Source organism: Callorhinchus milii, unplaced genomic scaffold (assembly GCF_018977255.1).
Source record: "Callorhinchus milii isolate IMCB2004 unplaced genomic scaffold, IMCB_Cmil_1.0 Scaffold15, whole genome shotgun sequence".
Lineage (NCBI taxonomy): Eukaryota > Metazoa > Chordata > Chondrichthyes > Chimaeriformes > Callorhinchidae > Callorhinchus > Callorhinchus milii.
The window spans coordinates 4,763,278-4,785,819 of record NW_024704756.1 but is presented as its reverse complement, the minus strand read 5'-3'; the positions used below and the strand labels follow the sequence as shown (position 1 = coordinate 4,785,819).

The 22,542-nt window shown below is 42.7% G+C and overlaps 1 protein-coding gene across 2 annotated transcripts in view; it reads right to left on the bottom strand.

Moving 5' to 3' along the window:
- Nucleotides 1–457: 457 nt before the first annotated feature.
- The window catches only part of zdhhc9 (zinc finger DHHC-type palmitoyltransferase 9), a 39,103-nt gene continuing 17,018 nt past the window's right edge, over nt 458–22,542 (bottom strand). For both annotated transcript variants that reach the window (XM_042340668.1, XM_007891722.2), the window contains 8 exons: nt 12,818–12,978; nt 6,819–6,977; nt 5,940–6,077; nt 4,662–4,710; nt 3,988–4,090; nt 3,346–3,449; nt 1,888–1,975; nt 458–849 (listed from right to left, as the gene is read on the bottom strand). In XM_042340668.1, the coding sequence (XP_042196602.1) occupies nt 631–849; nt 1,888–1,975; nt 3,346–3,449; nt 3,988–4,090; nt 4,662–4,710; nt 5,940–6,077; nt 6,819–6,977; nt 12,818–12,978 (1,021 nt within the window). In that variant the 3' untranslated portion in view covers nt 458–630. The remainder of the gene's footprint in view (nt 850–1,887; nt 1,976–3,345; nt 3,450–3,987; nt 4,091–4,661; nt 4,711–5,939; nt 6,078–6,818; nt 6,978–12,817; nt 12,979–22,542) is intronic.

Here is a 22,542-nt window from a genome sequence, read left to right as displayed (position 1 = left end):
ATATGGACTCAGACAGATACCCCAGCCACCATTAACAACTGGCCTGTAAGTTGCCTGTAAGCAGGTGGGAGCTGCAACTAGCCAGCTTCTAGTCATCAAAAAGTCACTCGTGCCATCCTCCTCAAACATCACAGCCCCGCAAAATATCTGGAGCAATTATCTTGCGACTTATTTGCAATGGGGGGGTTGCAAAAACGTACCCTGGATGGAACGGTCTCGCAGCAACTTGTCTTTTGTAGGATTTGCCCTGCGTCACTGGTGTTTTTAGAGGTTGAGTGTTAGCCGAGAATGCGAGTACAATATTCAAATCGAGCTCAAATAGATACGTCACGTGAAAAAAGGCTTCAGAGTAGACGTCTTCATCCCATTTTAAACATTCCCCAATTTTAACATTCGTAGTCTGACACTTCTTTGCTCCCCTCCCCTTTCCCCCTCTCCCCCGCCCCCCCCCCCACCAACCAAAATAAAAGAAGACTCCTTCATATAAATTGTACAATACTGAATTGGTTGGAAATCACGGGATCCGACGAGGTTCGCCCCTTCATTTCTGTGGAACGTAGGCTCTCCCCACCTCGTTCTACAAACTGCGTCCTCCCGTTTCGTTCTCACTTAGTCCACAAGTGAAGCTGGCTAAAAGGCAGGCGCTTGGTGCAAAGCTTCTGTTGTGCTCGATTCCCTCCGGAGGACCCCTGAACCAGGCTTCACCTTCAGCTCCTGCGGTGGTGGGGATTGTGGTGGTGGCTTGTCCACACCAAGTGTCTCTTTTGCATCCGGTTCGGTTTGGCCGGGCACCAGGGTGTTTGGCTTGACTGACGCCTGCTCGCTGGCTATCAGTGAAGGTCTACTTGCCTGAAAGATAAAAGGCAGCTGTTTTTAGAAACAAAACCTTACCTTTTGCAACCCTTTTTGTCACCTGCAGTCACGCAACTACCTACCCTGGAAAAAAAAGGAACAAAATGATGCTTACTATTATTAAAAATAATAATAATCCTTGTATTTGATATAGCGCCTTATCGCATCATTGAGACGTCACAAAGCGCTTCACCGAATATATTGTCAAGTGGAGTGACTGTATTTTGTGGGCAAAATCTACCACGATCAACTATTTACCTATCACTCAAACAATAATTAATTATAATTATACCCTAATTATAACTATGAATCTATCACCCAAACAAAATACCTTTATCGATTGTGAATAAATACACTTTGATTCTTTACTGATTTTACAAATTTTGCTTTTTATCTTTCAATAATGTTAATAATGGCTTCATCCCCCATTTTTACTATTTGCATTGCTAGAAAATGAAAAACCCAATGATATTAGTCAAAAAAGAAACATCGCTCAACTATTTTTTTTCTTCTTGAAGCTTCTCACTGCTTGTCCAGCCAGGACCACCCAACCTGCTAAAGCTTTGGCTTGCAGGGTTAACAGGAGCCAAACAAGGAAGAATCCCTGGTCCATTCTGACCCTCCAAGTCCTGTCGACGAGCCAGGCTGGCTTGTCTGTCGTCAGCAGTACCTTGGGAGTATTGCAGACTTATCTGGGTCAGGAATCGGACTACCGAGACCGCTACAGAGGGTTGACTTGATTCTGGCATCCCGTTGCCATGCATGTCACCTTGGAGCCAACTCAAGCTGCTTACCTCCCACCCACTGAGAATAGTCACAGCACCAAACTTCAACAATGTCATCCAATCCATTTTCAGGCAGCGAACTTGCTTCCTGCACTATTCTATTTTGCGCACAGATTGTCCTCTAGTGATGTGCTGTTCAGCATGTTCACTCTAGTTATCAGTTGAATCCAATCAACCCAGTGAACACACATACAGTCTCCTCAACACTGACCGAACCACAGAATCGTCACTTAATACACACATGTCTTACCGTAGATTGCATCGCTGTCTTTGTACTGCGGTTGCCTGTAACCGACACACCAGCATCGACCAGAATGAGCCCTCTTCTGTCAAGAACACTAAAGAGAAACAGAGCTTGAGTTGAGTTGTGATTTAACAGAGAGACGGGGAAGGGTGTGCATAAAAACCTTTTACATCTTCCCTTGGAGGTCATCTGTTTTCGTTACAAATCCTTTCACACCCTGGCTCCTCTCTACCCCTCCAACCTGCTCACTCCCCACTCCCCCACCCTCCCCTCCACTCAGCTGGCTCTGGCCTCCTGCGTGTTCCTCGTCCCCTCCGTTCCATCATCGGCAGCAATTCTTTCAGCCACTACACCTTGAAACTTTGGAACTTTCTCCCTCAATCCCTCCACCTTGTCCCCTTCTTCACCATTTTCAGATCACACCTGAAGACCTTCCTCTTCAACCGTGCCTTTGGTCACCTCTCCCCAGCTCAGAGTCAGGCTCCACCACTGTTAAGCGCTCCAAGATGCTAACCTGTGTGAAGGGCGCTATATAAATGCAAGTTGTTCTTGATATTGCTACCTATATCTCTGCTCCAGAAAGCAGGACAATATGGGCCACAGCAGTACTATTCTGTAGTTAGAAGGCAGAGGTGCAGTTTGCGCCAGGGGGAAAAGCGCACAATGGAATTTTTGGGAGCACAGAGTTCCCCACTTTACTTTCCCGTCCAGCTATTGCTGTAGGTGCTGATGTTTGCTGGTGTATGGTTCCTGACAGGCATCAGCCCACCTCCAATACTTCTCAAGTGGCCATTCTTCATATATTATTATTCCAATCTTCAAGCCTTGGCTCTTGCCAACTGCACCTTGTACTTTGCCCTCAACCACCCTTCTTGTTAATTACCATCTGGGAACAGAAACACTTTCCTGGTGTCTATCCTGAAATTGCTCTTTGCAACTCCATATGTCTTCTTGTTCTACCATCTTCGTGCATTTTAAAGTATTAATTCTGGGTATACTTTCTTTGATCCCATTTACATGTTATCCACCTCTATAAAGACCCCTCTAGAGTCATCTTCTCTCAAGACTGAAAACCATCAGACCTTTGAATATACTGTATATTTTGTGGGCAAAACGCGGCAGCCAATTGGGTACAGCAGTGTTCCACAAATAGTCAGTCGTGGATTGAAGTGACCAATTTATTANTTTTTTTAAGGAATTATTAACCCTGGAAAAACAAGTAGCCAATCGACTAACAACCAGATTCCTACTTAGTACTCGGTAAACAGAGGTGTGTGGAGTAAGGAAACTTGCCCAACATTTCGCCCGGCGGGGAATCGAACCTCAGTCTTTCACTTGCGAGGCGAGTGCTCTAACCACTGAGCCTCAGGACTCCACTGTTTTGCAAATTGTTATGCAAATTGTTGCAAATAGTCATGAAGATACGAATAGCAAGTATTGTCCAAATGAAGACAGCTTCCTTACCTTGGGGGCACTGGCCCACAGAGGATCTCACAGCAGTTTTTGATTACAGCCCCATGGCTGTAAGGGTTATGAATTCCGTTCTTCCCTGACCAGGAACCTTTAATCTGTGAAAGAGAAGACAGACCTTTTGCGATGCAGGCAAAATCCCGTTAAGCAAAAGCAACACATTCTCTGTTACACGCCTGTAAAACCCAAACTCAGCAAAATCACAGCAAACCCTTTGCCTAGATACATGTGGCTGCATCTGTGTGTCCATCAATTGTACCTCACATGAATGCAGTGAGGTTTAAGCCTCACTTACAGACAGCAAATCACAATCGATGGTATTAATGTTACAAATGCACTGATCATTACCCTAGGGCAGTTGCCAAGTTGAGATCAGGGGAAGGTATTCCACCTGGGTCTAGATGTATCTTATTTTCTCAGCATTTTAGAGCATTTGATCGCCAATAACATTAAAACAAACCAAAATAAACCTGCACTGCTCTGATCCTTGTTAAATCTGCCCTTATTAAAGTAGTCATTAAATTGCCTCTTGAATTTGTGAACCCAATCTACCTCTACTATCTCCCTATTAAACAGTCGGAGAATCTCCAAACCCTTGCATTGTGAGTAAATGTTAGCCCATCACATTGTACTTACATCTTCATTGGTGGTCTGGTTGAGGGCAATGAGATAGGTGTGAAATCCAGAGAGACCAATAACAGACCATAGCGTGAAGAAACAGATCACCACCTCCAGCACCGTGATGGAGGAGTTAAGGAACATTAATAAAGAACAAAAATGAACACTACAATGCAGTGATGCCAGTAAAACATTGATAAAACATTGACCTGACCACAATCCCCCAGATAAAATAGGTCACTCGCTTTATGGCAATTTGTGGGGCATTGCTGTGCAAAAGTGGCTGCCGTGCTTGTCTATAAATACATGGTCACCACACTAGATAGTAAATCTTGTGAAGCTTTTTGAGACTTTTCGATGACGTGATGAGGCACTTTATCAAATGTGAGGATTATTAATGCCTCAGGTACTGCATTATCATCTTTCAATGCCACAAATAACAACAATAATAGTCCTCACGTTTGACAGAGTGGTTTGCCAGTTAGGAGGATGTCTCAAAGAGCTTCACAGGATTACCTGTAAAGTGGAGTGACTTTTTGTAAGCAAACGCACCCTGTAAAGGAAATTACAAGTTGCCTTTAAAGAGTCCGCAATGTAAAAATGCCCACATGCATCCCGGCAGGGCGCAAGTGTTTAAAATGAGCTCCTGTCCTAATAAGTTTCACCATGAGCACGTTTCTCAGCAAGGATATGTTCCAGGAGTGTCTTTCAGTGTGCTCAAAAAGCCATTGTCCACCGACCCTGAGCGACGAAAAAAAAATAGAAAGAAAATACATTAACATTAAACACAGGCGTGAAGCAGGGGGCAAACCCGAAGGCGAAAAGAGCATGTTGTGATCCTGGTTTTTGTTTTGTCCATATTGATTACTTCTAAAATTAGATGTAAGCACTGATGAGATCTGGCTGGTTTGGTCTGTGTTTGAGGAACCAAATTAATCCACGTAGCTGACTGCCGCTAACACTGAACTCGGACGCTATGAATCATGTCCTCAGAATGGATGAAGTAATTTCAGTTCCCACTGGTTAAAATACCATATGTAGGAGGCTCATACAGTCTGGCAATAGTTGTGTCTGAGAAATCATCTGACAAAACACTTCCTACTTATCAACTGGAAGCACACTGCAGCAGGATGTTGCTCAGTCAAGATGGGCACATTCTAATTAGCTGCCTCAGACGCCAAAAGAAACTGACACGCATGTAACCGGGCTCTGAAAATCCTTTTGTTCTTAAGTCTTAAGACAGTTGCCTTAAAACGTCAGATGTTGTGGAGTTTGGGATAACAAAATTCAGAAGCTGATTTTTCACAGTTCTTCTTTGGAATTACGGACAAATCTGTCTCCAAATTAAGACAGACTTGAAGACTTGTTTTTGCAAAATTTCATACAATTCTGAACACTAGGAAAATGGTCATCAGTACAACAGGATTTGGGGATACAATACAACACAGGTTACACTTATATGGTGCCTTTCAGATCGGGGGTTGTCTCAAAGCACTTGCATTCTAGCCATCACTCAAAGGTTTAATTCCTGGACTCAACTGCTATCAATCTTTTCAACGATTAAGGAATCCACTAGCTTTAGAATAATAGAAATTTACAGCACAGAAGGAGACCATTCAACCCATAAAGACTACAACGGCTCGCAGAGGTGTTCATTCAATCCCATTGCCTTGCCTTATCCCCCATGCTATCTTTAACATACCTGTCTACTTCCCTCTTGAAACTCACAAATGGACTCTGTCTCTGCCACTTAACTTGGCAGATCTTTCCACTTATCAACATCTCTCAGAGTGAAAAATATTCACCTAAACTCTCCTTCCACACTTCTCTTGACTATATTATTACATGGTCCGTTTTCACCAACTCCCCCGTGTGCTCGGTTAATGACTTGCTGTTGGGACCCTACCCTATGGGAGGTATGCTATGTAAATGTATGTTGTTGTTGTTGTTGTTGTTGTTGGTTAACTTACTCAGTGCCACGTGGACAATATCAAAAGCAAAGATGTAGACGGTGAGGAAGGACAGTGACAAAGTGAAGAGGTAAAAGAATCGGTAATTTCTCTTCCCCACACAGTTTCCAACCCACGGGCAGTGATGGTCAAAGCGTTCTGGGGAATGAGAGAGAGAGAGAGGGTTGAGAGGGAGAGAGAGAGAAAAAAATATTGTTAATTTGTTTTAAAATCGAAATATTGAAACACTAAATCGCAATTATTGAATTCAATCTTAATTCGGAAGAAGATTATTTTTAGGAAACGTTTTCACGAATTTTTCCCAAATCTATACAAACTTACACTTTCAAGATGAAACGCTCTCACAGGCTTAAGAAGTGACTTTTCAGGCTACAAATCAATTGATAACAACAATAATAATCATTCGATTTAGTACTTTGTCACTTCATTGAGATGTCTCAATACACTATGCTCGCCCAGCACTGCTCTGGAATATCAGCCTAGACCTGGAGCTCAAAGCTCCAAAGTGGGGCTTGAACCCACAATCTTCTGAATCTAAATCATGCTGGCATCAATTTATCTACACTTTTGAGAAGTTTAATACGGTTAGAGAGGAGCTACTACTTTGTACATTTAAGCAATAGCGGAAACCTAGAACACAGAAACAGTCCTGATGTGAGTCACAAAGACTCCCACAGTTGATCCCAATTCACGTCAGTTCAATTCAATTCAGATTTATCATTCATGACCACAGGAATATACAGGACTAGGAAAGGCCACTGCAGTCTGGCTTGAAATAAACCACACAATACTCTCTTTCTCAGAACCCTCAAATGCTTCTTTCACCAAAGTATGAACATGAGTTAAACAGGTTCAGAAGAGAACAAAGATGGCACTCACCAACACAGTTATCGCAGACGCTACAGTGGGATGCCCGGGGTGGACGAAATATCTTGCACGTGTAGCAGTATTTCAGTTTGATGATCTGATTGTTGATCTGAATGTCTTTGATTCGCGGCGGTGGCCTCTGGCCTGCTGGCACATTCCCATTGGCTGCCTCTGTGTATGTGTGTATGAGAGAGTGTGTGTGTGTGTATACGTGAATGAGTTAGAAAGTATTTGTGTGTGTGTGTGTGTGTGTGTGTGAATAAGTTAGTGTGTGCGTGTGAGTCCGTGTGTGTGTGGTGTATGTGTGTGTGTGCGTGCGTGCGTGTTGGAGAGGGGAGAAAGGGAGAGAAACGGAAAGGCACAACATCAACATCATGTCTCAGTAAGTCACGGTAGTGAGAAAAGGAGCAGCTTTCAATGCCACAAGTAACAAAAAGCGAAAATGGGCGTGTAATAAAGAGAACAAGATGCAAGTAGGTAAACCGGGTCTCTTCAGCCCTGAGTAGAGATGGCTCTGTGTCACAGAGGAGCTTATTGAGGTCTATAACATGCTAAATGGCTTTGAGATAGTAAAAGTCAGAACAATATTTCATCCGGGCAGCAGGACATGGATGTGAAGGGCAATTTTAACAATAACAACCTGCATTTATATCATGTTCTTCACACGGAGTTGAGTCTCAGAGCGCTTAACAGTAGCGGAGCCAAGGAGAGAGGGGAGGTGACTCAGGCAGATCAAAGAGCAAAGTCCTCAGGGGAGGTATTTGACGACGGTTCCATCACTCTATTAATGCAGTATTTCAGACCATGCAGGAGTTGGCAAATTGTCGAATTCAGTCATAATCTTGAAGACATTTCCCGGCAATTCTTAAAAGAAATTCGTAACAAAACGGTCTCAAACTACATACGGATGTATGTAAGGATGTAAGGATCAGAACACTCTGAAATCCTACAAAATCCTCCAAATTCAGAACACTCTGAAATCCTACAAAAATGGAGTGGATGGAACTCGTCTGGAATCTGGTACCGAATGATTTAACCAAAGCGGGAGCTTTTATTTCTGATTCGATGTTCAGTCTCTGCGACAGTTTTTTTAAAAAAAACACATCTATAATTAACTGGATTATTGCTGCTTCATGTTGACATTCTGGGTCTGTGACTGTGAGTCACCAGCAAAGCAGCCGAACAACCCAGAGTCATTGGAGGGAGGGATCAGTAATTCCACATGCCTCGTGCACAATGCAAGGTCATTAGCTGATATAGACTCGCCTGCACCACGCTCCAGTGGATGAGAAAAAAATGAACTTAGACATTTTCGAAAAGGGCTCCTTTCTTTTATGTAAAAAAACAAAACACTACATAAGTCACTGCCATCAGCGAGAGCTTTATTTATCACCACCGATTTCAACCCAGGAAGAGTGAGCATGGATAGAGTGTGGTGAGGGGAGTCGGGTTGAGGGGGGTGTGGAGGCAGAGGGAGTGATGGGGGAAGGGGAGAGAGAAAGGGAGAGGGGGAAGAGGAGAAGGGGAGATGAGTAGTGCTGGGAGGGAAGGAGGGAGGAAGGGAGGGAGGACGAGTGGAAAGGAGGGAGCAAGTGAGAGAGAGGGAGCGAGTGGGAAGGAGGGAGAGCGAGTGAGAGGGCGGGAGTGAGTGAGAGGGAGGGATGGAGGGTGAGGGAGGAAGGATGGGAGAAGGAAAAATATTTTGAAAATAATCTCAATCATAACGAAGGAGGGGGTTAGGGTGGGAAAGCGAGTCTGATGTTTACGAGTGAACGAGAAACCAAGCGGAAAGTGGAAAAGAGAAAGAGCAGGAAAAAATAAGAGCGAAAAACATCAGCAGAAAAAGCTTTAGATCAAATGCCTCCTCATGTCTGCGGAGCACAGACTCAGGTGTTCACTCTGACCCCTGACTGGGACAATCAGTTCTCATCAGTCAAGCAGAATTGACCAGTGTTCGAGGAGGGGTTTACTGTAACCTGTATTCGCAATTCCAAACCCTAACAATGTCTCTTTTTCATCTGTATTGACAAAGCTGTGCCCTTTTTATGATTTAAAAAAAATCTTTTAATGTCAAATCCTTATCCTGGCTTCTAAAACCCTCCACGGCCTTCCTCCTCCCTACATCTACGACCTATTAACACCATGCAAACCTGTCCGCTCCCTCCGCTCAGTGGCTTGCTTCACGTCCCTTGCCCTGTCCTCCCCACTATCAGCAGTCAAGACCTTCAGCCTTACAGTCCCCATCCTCTGGAATTCCAACCTGGAATCCCTCCGCATCACCCCTTCCCTCGCCTGCCTCAAGACCTTTCAACCACCCTCCCAGCTACCCTCCATCCTTCTTGATTCCAACCCCCAGCCTGGGTGCAAACCCTCAACTGTCCAGTGCCTTGGGACATCCTTCCGCCATGAAAGGCGCTGTATGAATGCGATTTGATGTTGTTGTACAATTTCCAAAACTTTAAAAATCACTTAAATTCACAAAATCCTGGGCACACGTGAGGGAGAAGAGAATAGAGAGGTTTTTGTGTGGCGTATAAACACAGGTGCATTCTAGTTGAACCAAACGGCCCATTTCCCTGCTTTGTTGCTCCACGTAACGTTATGTAACCTTACCCACCAACCAACCACATTTCTTGCCTTGAAAAAACTGACCTCACTCTCTTCTCTCACTGAATCTGTCTGTACTGGAAATCACCAAATCTTGTTCGCCATATTTTTCAAAGAGATTCAGTAAAATCCGAGATGTGGGTGGGGGGGGGGGTCCCAAAATAATCTTTGTAAACATGTTTCAAGTCCGGTCTCACAGCTAAAATGCTGACTTTAGATAGAAGTAGAATCTTTGGACAGGACAATGAGAGCACTTGTACTCGTACAAAGCCTTGCAAGCAGGAAAAGATCTGGTAGAGCTTTACAGAGACGGTGAAGATCTGGGAACATAATGGCAAGAGTTGGGTTAAATGATCCAGCACAGATATGATGGGCCGAATGGCCTTCTTCTGAGCTGTAAATTTCTAGGGCTCCATGGTCTAAGGGGCAGGAAAGGATAAAAGGATTTTGATCTCGGTGAATGTATTAATCTACTAAAAGCCACTGGTGTTCTATCTAAATGCTCTCCCTGATGGAATATGGGTGAGTGGAAGAGAAAGATAGCTGCATTAAGACCTAATTGCCAATACACGGGTGAGGAGACAATCTGGACGGAATTGTTTCCAGTTCTAAAGCATATAAAGAATGGCAGCTTATTAAATATTAAAAGCACACAACCATACTAAGCTGCTCTGCCTGCAATTAAAATTACTGATTCAACCATACTGTTCACATTTGAGAACAGAAGAACGGCTACACTCACACACCATCACCTCCAATACCTCCTCCTGTACAGTCTCTGGAGGTGGGGGTGGCGGAACAGGCTTGAGGGGTTGAATGGCCTACTCCTGTTCCTATGTTCGTATTCAACATTGTAATGAAAATAATAATAATCCTTGCATTTGATATAGCGCCTTATACAATACAATACAATACAATACAAAATTACATTTGTATAGCGCCTTTCACATCGGGAATGTCCCAAGGCGCTTATCACATCATTGAGACATCTCAATGCGCTTCACAGAATATATTATAAAGTGAATTGACTGTATATTTTGTGGGTGAAACACAGTAGCCAATTCCGCACAGCAGTGCCCCACAAACAGGCATGGATTGAATGACTAAATTATTTATTATTGATTTATTTATTATTTTTCGAGGGACTTTTACCCCCGGATACCAATCTGACAATCACCGAACAAGCGGGTTCCTACTTACTGCTAGGTAAATAGAGGCACGTGGAATAAAGAAACTTGCCTAAGGTTTCGCCCGGGAATTGAACCCACTGCATGCGAGGCAAGTGCTAACCTATACGCTACGGGGTTCCAAGAAAAGCAGTGATGAGAGAGAGGGCAGCAGAACAAGAAACTTCAGTCTATTCTGATTAGGATCAGATCCCTCAGTGACTGTGGAACTTGACCACCGCGGTGAATTAATCCAATCAGTGGTTATTCCACTTGATTCAATTATGTTTTGTAAAATACCAATTTATCCTGATTAAAAAAAATCCCACAGCAGATACTTGCATGCAATTGAAAATGATAATGTAACTCTTCCATTACGACTGTTTCATGCTGACTTAAGCTACATCATTCAACGTCAGCATGGCAAAGCTCTTCAAGACACTACCCTCCATGAAAGGCGCTATGTAAATGTGAGTATATAAATGTGAGTTGTTGTTGTTGTTGTGTTAGCAACACTGCACCTACATAATAATAATCTTTGCATTTGTTTCAGTGCCTTTCACATCAGGAGGCTGTCCCAAAGCGATTCACGGAATTTTCTGTGAAGTGGAGCAACTGTGTGCAGGCAAACACGGTAGCCAATTTGAGCACAACAATGTCCCACAAAAAGCCATGAAGTGAGTGACCATTCTTTTTATTTGAGGGATTGTTGGCCAGGACACCAGGAGAGAGAAACTCCCTTCCCTTTTTCATATAGTGCCATGGGATCTTTAATATCCACCTGAGCAGGCAGATGGGATCTCGGTTTAACAGCAACTCTGACAATAAGACATCCCCGGCACCGCATCGGAGTGTCATCTTGGACAGTGTGAGTCTGAGTCCCCATGTGGGGCTCGAACCCACAACCTTCTGACTCAGAGACGAGAGTGCTATCACTGAGCCAGGCTGACACTTTGAACCAGATGGAACCAATTTGAGAATAAATCCCAAAACACAACGTTCTAAAAGCTTGCTCACTGTCAACCATAGATTTTAACTGGATCAGACATGCTTTCCTTACACTAGTTATAAACATTAAAGCACTCAGCTCTCTCAGACGCGGACAGTTACACTCCTGTGATCACACACAGATTGTTGCCAGTTCCCAAGAGGGTTTGGCTGCTTTATCTCCTGCATCTATTTTCTGGGGCTTGTAGTTGTAATGGTAAAATAAACTTTTACAGCATGAAGCTTTTACAATTTTATGAAGATTGAATGGTACATTCCTCAGAACATTAACATAAGGTCATTTTGCCTACCAGACCTAAGCTTTGCTGTTTCACACTGGATTACACACTATTTCTTGCCTAGCGGCAAATCCACTTATACCCAAACCATTTTATCATGCGGACTTCAACAAAGCCATATCCAGGAAGCACGGGTATTATAATTATTATGATAATAATCCTTACATTAGATATAGCTTCTCATAACGACATCAAGACATCTTAAAACGCTTCACAGGATTTACTGTAAAGCGTCCTAGTAAAACACTGCAATCTATTGTGTGCCATGTGTAAACAGCACGTAATAGATCTGACTTGCTCCCTCCCTCCCATCTTTAATAATAATCCTTGCATTTGATATAGCACTTTTCACGTCGGAAGGACGTCCCAAAGCGCTTCACAGAACACACTGTAAAGTGAATTGACTGTAAATTTGTGGGCGAACGCGGCAGCCAATTGCGCACAGCAATGTCCCACAAACAGTCGGCACGCCTCAAAACATACCGCTTTGTCTGCTCTTTCGATCATCTCTTCCCTTTCCCCTCCTCAGCTCCCACTCGCAGAATTGGAATGCGCATTGGGACGTCCTCCCATATGAAAGGCGCTATATAAATGTATATTGCATTGTATTGTAAAAGTGTGTTTATTATTATGCACCATATGGCACAAGGCAGTGTACAAAAATAATTATAGATGTCATTAATTGTGTAATTTACCAAGTAACAAATAGGATTCATTTATCGATTCATTATTTAATTAAATGCCAATCCTTTGCATTAGTTCTTAATCACATAATTCAGGCCACCTGTAATTCCCGCTGTACACAAGGATTCACGAAACATTACCATGTATTTGGGTCAGAGGAAAGCTTCTGTGAATTTCCAAAAGTTCTGATTCCAATTGCAGAAGGTCCCCCCCAAAAAAGGAATACCGAGTGAAAAAAGTGGGGTGTTTAATGCGTCTGTTTTCCTACCTATTTCCATCTCTACGAAGGCAGCCTCGTCTGCTTCGGCTCGCGGGAGGACACCGGGGTCACTGAAGCTGGTTCGCAGCAGCATGCCCATCACAAAGAGGAAGAGGACGATAGCGAAGACTGGGATTACGGGCGAGAGATGGATCGCCAAGTACGGACACCTGTAGAGAGCAAGATAACATGAGGGGCCAGGAGTTAGAAAGGAAAGGTCATTCATTCATTTCGGCCAGTGCTGGCCAACCTTTATGGTCGGCCAACAAAGCAAATGTTCTTGATTCGATATTTCTCGATTGATGCCGTAAATCAAGAAGGATCCCAACAAGAAAAAATTGAAAACACACTACAAATTGAACATGGTCTTGTGCGAATGTTCTGAGAGGGGGCGGGCAGGCTGTGTCCCCCTGTGTCTTGTGACTGACATCCAGTATATAGGTTACACTCTGTGCTCAGATCTATTTTAAGAACACCCTCTGTTATAAGTCTTATTACTATACCACCGTAAAGATTAGAATGGATTTCAAAGCATGTGCAAGCCAATACTCTTGAGATCCTTGCAATTGGCACGCAACTGCATCATCCAGTGTGCAATCAGTGATCTATGTCACTTCAAGTAAACGCTCTGCTTCCTCATTCTTTGCCTAATAATAATCCCTCCATAATAAAAATAGCAATAATAAATTGGTCATTTTCAATCCACGACTGTTTGTGGGACACTGCTGTGCACAATTGGCTGCCACATTTCGTTCATAAATATACAGTCAATTCACTTTACAGCATATTCTGTGAAGCGCTTTGAGATGTCTAGAAGACCTGATATCAAATGCAAGGATTATTATTATTGTTAAAGTTCTTCTGTTAAGAAGACCAGGTGGCATTTTGAGCTGTAGAAGACTGACTAGCTCAGAATCTCACATCAGATAGGAAGGAACATTTGTTCCAGTGTTTTAGGAGAGAACATATCCCATATTGTGAAGTCTATCAGGCTATAAGAAACATGTTGAAGGCTATTTGCAAATCATTCGCTGGAAGTGTTTAATTATCTTCACTCTCTCCTCTCTTTTAAAATCTGAATCATTGTGTGAAGATATGAAATTTATTTTTTCTTATAATTTGACACACACACAGGATGGAAAGGTGCTACACAAATGTAATTTGGTGATGTTGTTCTATATTAATATAATCCTTGCATTAGACATAGCACCTTATCGTGTCTTGAGACATTTCAAAGGGCTTCAATAAAATATACTGTAAAGTGAATTTTGTGGGCAAAACACAGCAGCCAATTGCGCACAGCAGTGTCTCACAAACAGATGTTACTCGCCCCCCCAACAGAAAGCGATTTGCCAATTGACTAATCAGATTCCTACTTACTGCTAGGTAAACAGAGGTGTGTGGAATAAGGAAACTTGCCTAACGTTTTGCCCTGCCAGGAATCGAACCAGGGGTTTGGATTACATCTGCTCTAAGAAACTTTAAATTATCTGATGCAATAACAATGGGCGAAAAATGCGTGTCGTACATCTGTTCCGAGACTTAAGATTGGTATTTTTCAGACGCATATCGGTTTGAAGAGGACATTCAAGGTAAGTCACAAGCTTTGCCTTGAAACCTCGGTGACAGATAATGAAGATTCCGTGGTCTCAGTTCCAGCAACAAGCACGGAGGGCTCTGCAAACCCAAAATTGCAACACCACTGGCGATCGAGCACAGCTAAACCTCTCATTCTCACACTCATTAAAACTGGGAAAGTTCAATTTGGATCAAATTTGGATCTTCTGATACAAAACGGCTGGAATCTGGGGAATAATAACCGGTCAGAAGAAAAGTGGGTGATGCAGAATCCATAAAAGCCTTTAAAAGGGAATCAAACATTGTATCAAGAGACACATCAAAGAGTGTGACGAAAGGAAGGGAAAATAGGACTAAATGGAATTCACTTTCAAGCAACTGACACAGACGTGATGGGCTGAATGCAATGCAAATTTACATTTATATAGGACCTTTCACAAAGTAGGAAGAGTTAATAGCATGGCTGGGTACCAGAGAGAAGGGATGCGCAGTCAAAGTAGTCGATCTTCAGATGGATCTTGGATGGGGAATGGCCTCCCTCTGTGCTATAAATTCTATCATTCTATGAAGATCAGAATTTTTTTGAAGTGTCTTCATTAATCATTTGCAGGGAATGGAAGGAGAATGCTTAGTTTCACTGGCTTAACGTATACTTGACAATTCAGTTTAAAAAATATCAATTGAAGAAGAAAAAAAATGAGGAATAATTTGCGGTATTTCTTAGCTTCCGATCCAGAGACAAAGCCTGGGTTTTCATGAAGTGATCACAATGTCTGGAAGGAAACCCCATTTATAGATCCAGGATTCTTCATTTTAGGAATATCATTCAGAAATACCCCAAATTAGACCTCTGAGTTCCTGGACCACAGCCAATACACAATGTAGTATAATGCAATGCTTGTGGGAGGGAGGTACTTCATTGAAACAACCCTCAGCAGCCTCTGCAGTTTTACAAATGAAACTTGTGGGAGAGGCAAGGGAAGGACCGGTTCACTGGCAGTGAGAATTAGGCCAAAGCCCAGAGAGATGCAGCTTACATCACGGTATGGAAATAAACAGCATGGAATGCTGTCCATCAAGTTGAACTGCATCGCGTGCAGGAACTGTACCCAGGGAACCTAAGTAGATTTGCAAAGGCATGGCTTTTTAGATAAACTGTGATTAAAAATCAATGGTCGGTTAACTCTTACAACTGAACATAGCTTAACATTGTGGTTTGAAACCAACACTTCCTCAAAGCAAAGAAGACGGGTGGGTCATTTCCAGTAGGATCCAAAATGTTGGACGACCTTTGTAGGCATGGTCTTTCTCGTCTTTTGAAAGTGATTCAACCAGCACGTCCAACAGAAAATTGCTGTCACTTTATTGAACAGGGAAAGAGGAGCAAAATGATGTAAAACTCTCATTTCAAGCTAACTAAAGATTGATTGTTCACTTCACGGACATTTGTGGCAATTTGGATGCTGAGTCTACTTACAAATACAATCACTACACTCCTTGCATGTAATATAACGCCTTATCACATTGTTGAAACGTCTCAAAGCGCTTCACAGGATATACTGTAAAGTGTAGTGACTGCGTATCTCTACATGAATATAACAGCCAATTTGCCCACAGCAGTGTCCCACAAGCAGCCATGAAGTGAATCTCCTATTTCATCTGAGGAATTGTTGGCCAGGACACTGGGAGAAATCCCATTCTCTTTTCAAATAGTGGGATGGGATGTTTAAAGTGCACCTGATCTAGCAGACAGGACCTCGGTTTAACAACTCATTAAAAAAAACACCACCTCCGACAAGTCCGTGAGATCAAATATAATAATCCTTGCATTTGATATGGAACCTTATTTTTTTTGAGGGATTATTACCCCCGGAAGACAATACCCCGATCGACTAACAACCGGGTTCCTACTTACTGCGAGGTAAACAGGCATGAAACAAATGTGAAAAAAAATGAAACAAAGCAACTCTTTGCAGATGGCTCTCCAGGTTCACTTTCAATCATTAGCAGCCAAGTTATTTTTATACGGGTGATACTGAATTCAGTTATAGTACATACAGCAGGCTCATTAGGATTGAATGCGCAACACAATTACAAGCAAACTCACAATTTGAAATTTACAGCAAGGCTTGGTGGACAAGATGTAAATGAGAAGGATTCACACACATGGAGCTGAGGGTTATAAAATGGCAAATGCTGGTTATCAAATTTCCAATGTCAAATTGGGAGGAAAAATATACATACAAACATTTGTACACGCACACACACACAAACACACTGCAGTTTTATAAGCAGTTCTACCTTTAACGCTGCTTTTAGCACACGGTACTGTTCTCATTTCCTTTTTCTCCTCCAGTGGGAGTAGGCTGCCTGCAGGCAAATGATCTGTGCGAGTGATGAACGTCACTGAATTACTGCATAGCACCAACGATGATGGCTGCATCATGCCCCAAGAGGGGTGAATTTCCAGTCATCAGTGAGTCTGCGCAACCTTTATGTTTAGAATGTGACTTCGCACTGTGAACTCCCCCCACACCCCCACCACTCACCACCACCGTGTCCATTCATTTATCAACAGACAGAGAATCGGCCATAGGGAATGTGGAGTATCATCAATTTGTGGGGTTCACTATGACTGATCCTTCTGTTTACCCACCCCTATCTGTCCTCCACATGTGTGTCAGCTTGGCTGAGTGATAACACTCTCGCCTCTGAGTCAGAAGATTGTGGGTTCAAATCCCACATTGGGACTTGAACTGACATAATCTAAGCTGACACCCCAATGCAGTGCTAGGTGGGTGGGTGTCGGATGAGACATGCCTGTTCAGGTAGACAACAACTGCCTTACAGGCTAAGATAAGGTGGAAAATTGTACCAAGAACATTTTACTAAGGCAACGTTCACAGGAGAGCGATCCATGTGAAATGGTGGCAGGAATTGAAAGGTGAATACTCAAGAGTCAGGCACCCAATACAATTATTTACAATTCTAAATTATAATTACACAACAAATTTACAAGTAATTTTTTTAATTATCTATTTATTTGAAATAACAACAGGTAAGCCAACAGCCATTAATCATCTGCATCTCTCACTGTGCCAGTGTTATGACAGATATTTATTAACACATCATTTTGTTTTAGCGCTTAAACATTCCAATTATAATAATTCCTTGGCATTTTGCAGAGTGAAAACCTCAAAAAGCTTCACGTAGTTTTCTGCAAAGTATTGTGCCCATGCATTAGAAAGCAAAGTGCTGCAGCCAATTTGCACATAGCAATGTTCCACAAACAGTCGTGAAGTGAACAGCCTTGTGTTATCTGGAGCAACCCTGTGTGAGGGGCACTATTCAAATGCAAGTTGTATTGTTGTTACTTGTTTTTTTTTAATTGAAACAGCCAAACTGTGAGAAGCAGTTTGGATATTTGGTTTAACGTTAGTCAAATCATCTCAATGATATAAGTTCTGATTTTACGGTAAATGTAAAATTAAAATACCTTTTTTAAAAAAAAGTAAGGCAGAGAAGGAACCTTATCAAAGTGCTCAAGATTGTGAAAGGTTTTGGGAGGATGAACAGTGACATTATTTCCACTGGTTGGTGAATTGGCAACAAGGGATAGAAATCCAAGATTATTACAGAATCATAAAGAGGGAATTTTGAAGGAATGTTATTACGTAAAGCATTATTAATGTGTGGATGGGTGGGGTGAAATCTTCGTCAGGTTTCCTTGACAGAGACTTACTTTGAAGCAGTGAATCATTATGCTAAGGGAAAACCTTAATAAGGTGTAATAAAGCAATGCAACTTTAGATTTGAAACATTTGTTCCACATGTTGCTCAATGAACCCAGATCAATTTTCAGCTCGTAACACCACGAGAGTCAAAGCTGACTAACCGAACCATGTGTACAGGGCACAATGCTGTGCTTACCCCAAACAAGTCGAAGTAAAAAATTATGTTGCATCAATAAAAATGCAGTTCAATATTGGCACAGCCACAGATGGAGCTGATTTATGGCTGTTGGCCTGTCTGTAAATACAATATTAACACAACACAATTTACATTTGTACAGCGCCTTTCGTTTCAGGAGGACGTCTCAAAGTGCATTACACAACTGGCTGGGCACCGAGCACCAGGAGGAGAAAAAAGATGACTGAAAAGCGCTTGGCTGAGTGGTAAGTCTTGGTGGATTCACAAATGGACAAGTTGTGGTAAAAAAGAAACTGTTGCCACAGTTTTCACGAAGCCCAAACAGCTCTAAGCAAAGCTGGTGAATTCCTGCAGCACAATAATCTCACCAAGTAAAAAACCTGGAGTGCATTACGTCACTAATTTGCTGCAACCTCATATCCCATTGGAGTTAATGGCCTGAAACCAGTATCTGCAGTTAATCACTCAAAATTATGAAAGGGTTTTGGGAAATAAACAGTGAGAGATTATTTTCGCTGGTTGGTGAATTGACAACAAGGGTTATAAATCCAAGATTATTAACAGAAATGTAGAAGCAATAATTTTTAGAAGAAATGCTTTTACACAATAATATTACTGTAATAATAATTACATTTGATACGGCGCCATTGACGTCAGGGAGGATATCTCAGGATTGTCCTGTAAAGTGTAGTGGACTGTGCATTTTATAGGTGAGTGCCAATACATTATTATAAAATGGAATGTGTTAGCGCAGATGGGTGAGGAAGCCAAATCATTTAAAAAGGAATTAGAAAGAATTGAAGAGTGCAGCTATAGGGGGTTGGAGGAAAGAGCAGAGAAATGGGATTGGGGTAGACAACTCCTTTGGGCGCACAGCTAGCTAACAGCCAGTTAGGCACACTCTGGTTTGTGCAGGCTCACACACAGGTCTGAAGACCAGCTCAATGTTAACAATAGAAAAAAACCAGTGGGACAATTCGCTCTTTAATAACAATAATAATAATAATCCTTGCATTTGATATAGTGCTGTTCATGTCTTCTCGACGTCTCAAAGCGCTTTACAGAAAATGCTGTAAAGTGAATTGACCGTATATTTTGTGGCGAAACGCGGCAGCCGATTGCGCACAGGCGGCGTCCCACAAACAGTCGTGGATTGGAAATGACCAATTTATTATTGTTTTGTTTTGGAAGGATTATTATTAGGCGTGTGGAGTAAGGAAACTTGCCCAATGTTTCGCCCTGCCTGGAATTGAACCCAGGTGTCTCGCCTGCAAGGCGAGTGCTCTAACCACTGAGCCACAGGACTCCACGAGAACACAAATGGCAATAATGCTGCCCCGCGGCACATCTACCACCACTACAAATGTCACAGCACACAAGGGCCAACCTCAGCATCCTGCTTACCCAATTCCGGAAAGTATGAGGCGCAGGTTGTCAAGAGCCGAGGCTTGGGGCCTGCTGGAGTCTAACCTGCTAAAACCAAAGGAAAATAGCATCCAACTGTACACAGCTCAGTCGAGAAAGTGGGTTTGTGAGATGCTCGTGCACTGTTCTCCACTGGCTGGCCTGCTGCTGTTTGTCTATTTAGCCTGGTGCGTAGCTTGGTATGTGGCAATGCAGAGTTTGGAATTGCTCCCTTTGTAAAGCTATATATGGCAAAAAACTGTTGGCTCCTTAGATGTTCCTCCTGGGAGCCTGGCAAGTCCCTAAGGCTTAAAAACAAGGATAGGGTCACCAGCAGCGAATGACATTAGGTTGAATTGGCCTTTTCCTTAATTCTTTACAAGTTTTTGTAGCTCTGGTCTTTGATGGGGCAGGAATGCTCAGAGTGTGGACAAACAAATCCATTGACAATCAATTTCTCCCAACATGGCACACCTGACCTTTCCTCAACAATTCACAAACTGAGGAGACATTAACCGGCTCCGAAAATGTCTGGATCGCAGCTCAGTGATTTTCTAATGTTTGTGAGCCTCCCTTGGGATCAACAGCTGCTTTATTCGCACAGACACCTGCTCCGAAGAAGTGACAAAAGGCAACATCCTAAATTCGCTCAAGCACAGGAAAATGCCAAAGGCCTGACAAGTGGCTTCTAATCACGTGGGCTGGTAATTTATGCCATGCGACATAATAATAATCCTCGCATTTGACAGAGCGCTTTTCACGTCTTCTAGACGTCTCAATGTGATTCACAGAATATACTGTTTTGTGGACGAAATGCGGCAGCCAATTGCACACAGCAGTGTCCCACAAACAGTCATGGATTGAAATGACCAATTTATTATTGGGGTTTTTTGAGGAATTATTATCAGTCGTGTGGAGTAAGGAAACTTGCCCAAGGTTTCACCCTGCTGGGAATCGAACCTGGGTATCTCGCTTGCAAAGCGAGTGCTCTAACCACTGAGCTACAGGACTCCACATGGAGAACAGTGAAGAGTGAGTGGCCTGTCAGTGGTGGATTGAAATAGATATTCCAGAAGAACGTTTAACTGTCTAGTTACAGCCCTTAATGGACTAGATAAACAGTTATAATGCAAGGATCATCATGAATATAAGTCTGAGCTGAACACTAAATGCAAGGGATTCCTTTCATAATGATGGGCAAGTATAGCATTTCGATGCATTGAAGATAAAAGAGCAAAAGAGCATTGCTTCCTGTATTGGAAATGAGCGAGTCAAGACACATCTGCCTTAGAAGCAGAAATCACATCCACATTAAAAACTTAAAGCTTCAACAACATGTCAGATATCTCCATTATGGGCTAACAGCTAGTAAAGAAAGGTCCGAAATGATACTTTAAGCCAGTGGTGGCAAACCTGAGGCCCAGATAGCCATCAAGAAGCAGCCCCAAAAATCTTCTTGGAGTCTAGATAGGTCCGTATTCAATTGGTAGTGTGTTTTCCATTTTGTTATTGAATATCGCTTGAAATATTCAATCAAGAACATTTATTTTGTTGGCCGACCACAAAGATTGGCCACCACCGCTTTCAGCAGCCTGTAGTTTCATTTGATCATTGCCCAAGCTTTGCATTTGTACTTAGATAATCTTTTAACTCAGGGCAGACTATTAACCCAACCCTGCTCACGTTATTACCAGGAGACTGGTGAATGTCAGCACTAACGCAATTGCAGTTTATGAAATAAACCATTAGATTTCATTAAAACGATTCACGGAGGCTTCTCTCTGTTCCTTTTTTACAAACAGCTCATTCCGTTGCCGTAGAAGAGGCCCCATTTGTTTCCCGAGCCCCTTCCACCTCACCCTTGTGTCTTTGGTACCAAGAACCAAACAGATTGCACAGAGTGTTTGCCTCAAATGGGAAGATGTATAGTTACCGTGTGAGAGGCATCCGTGGGGATAAAATTGAGATAGCTTGATGGTCATTCATCGACTTAAAAACGATGATAAAGGAGATTTAAATCATCAGCAATTGATCCACGTAAGCCCCCCACCACCCCACCCAAGGAAATCTATTGCCTTGCATATTCTGCAAGGTCCTGATGCCTAAATGTTTGAATCAGTGAAGTGCTCGGGGCCTTTAGTGGATAGCGTATCACAGCTCTTTGGCTTCAATGATAATTGGCCCAAGACTGTTTCAAACCCTGCAGTTTAGTCGATGTATATAATTACAAGCCGCTCTGCCTCTTCTGTCTTTTGTGATATAGACGTGTCATCCTGACTCGCCTCTGAGTCAGAAGATTGTGGTCGGGACTTGGAATCATGTGATCTATGCTGACATTACTGTGAGGTGCTGGGAGGTAAGCTGTAATGTCAGAGGTTCGGATCTGGAATGCACTGCCTGAAAGGGCGGTGGAAGCAGATTCAATATTAACTTTCAAGTGAGAAGTGGATTGATATTTGGGGAGGATAAATTTGCAAGGCAATGGGGAGAGAGCAGGGGAGTGGGATTAATTTGAACAGCTCTTTCAAAGAGTCAGCACAGGCACAATGGGCCGAATGGTCTCCTTCTGTGCTGTATAACTCTATAATCCTATGATTCTATAAGGTGCCGTCCTTTGAATGAGACTTTAAACCCAGGTTCCGTCTGTCTATCCAGGTAGATGTTAGACATCTCATGGCACGAATCAAAAAGAGAATGGAGTATCCCCGGTGTCCTGGCCAAGCCAACAATCCCCCAAATAAAACTGGTAAGACTCCAGGGCGGTTTGCAGGACATTTGCTGTTTGCAAATTGACAGCCACGTTCACCCACAAATACAAGGTG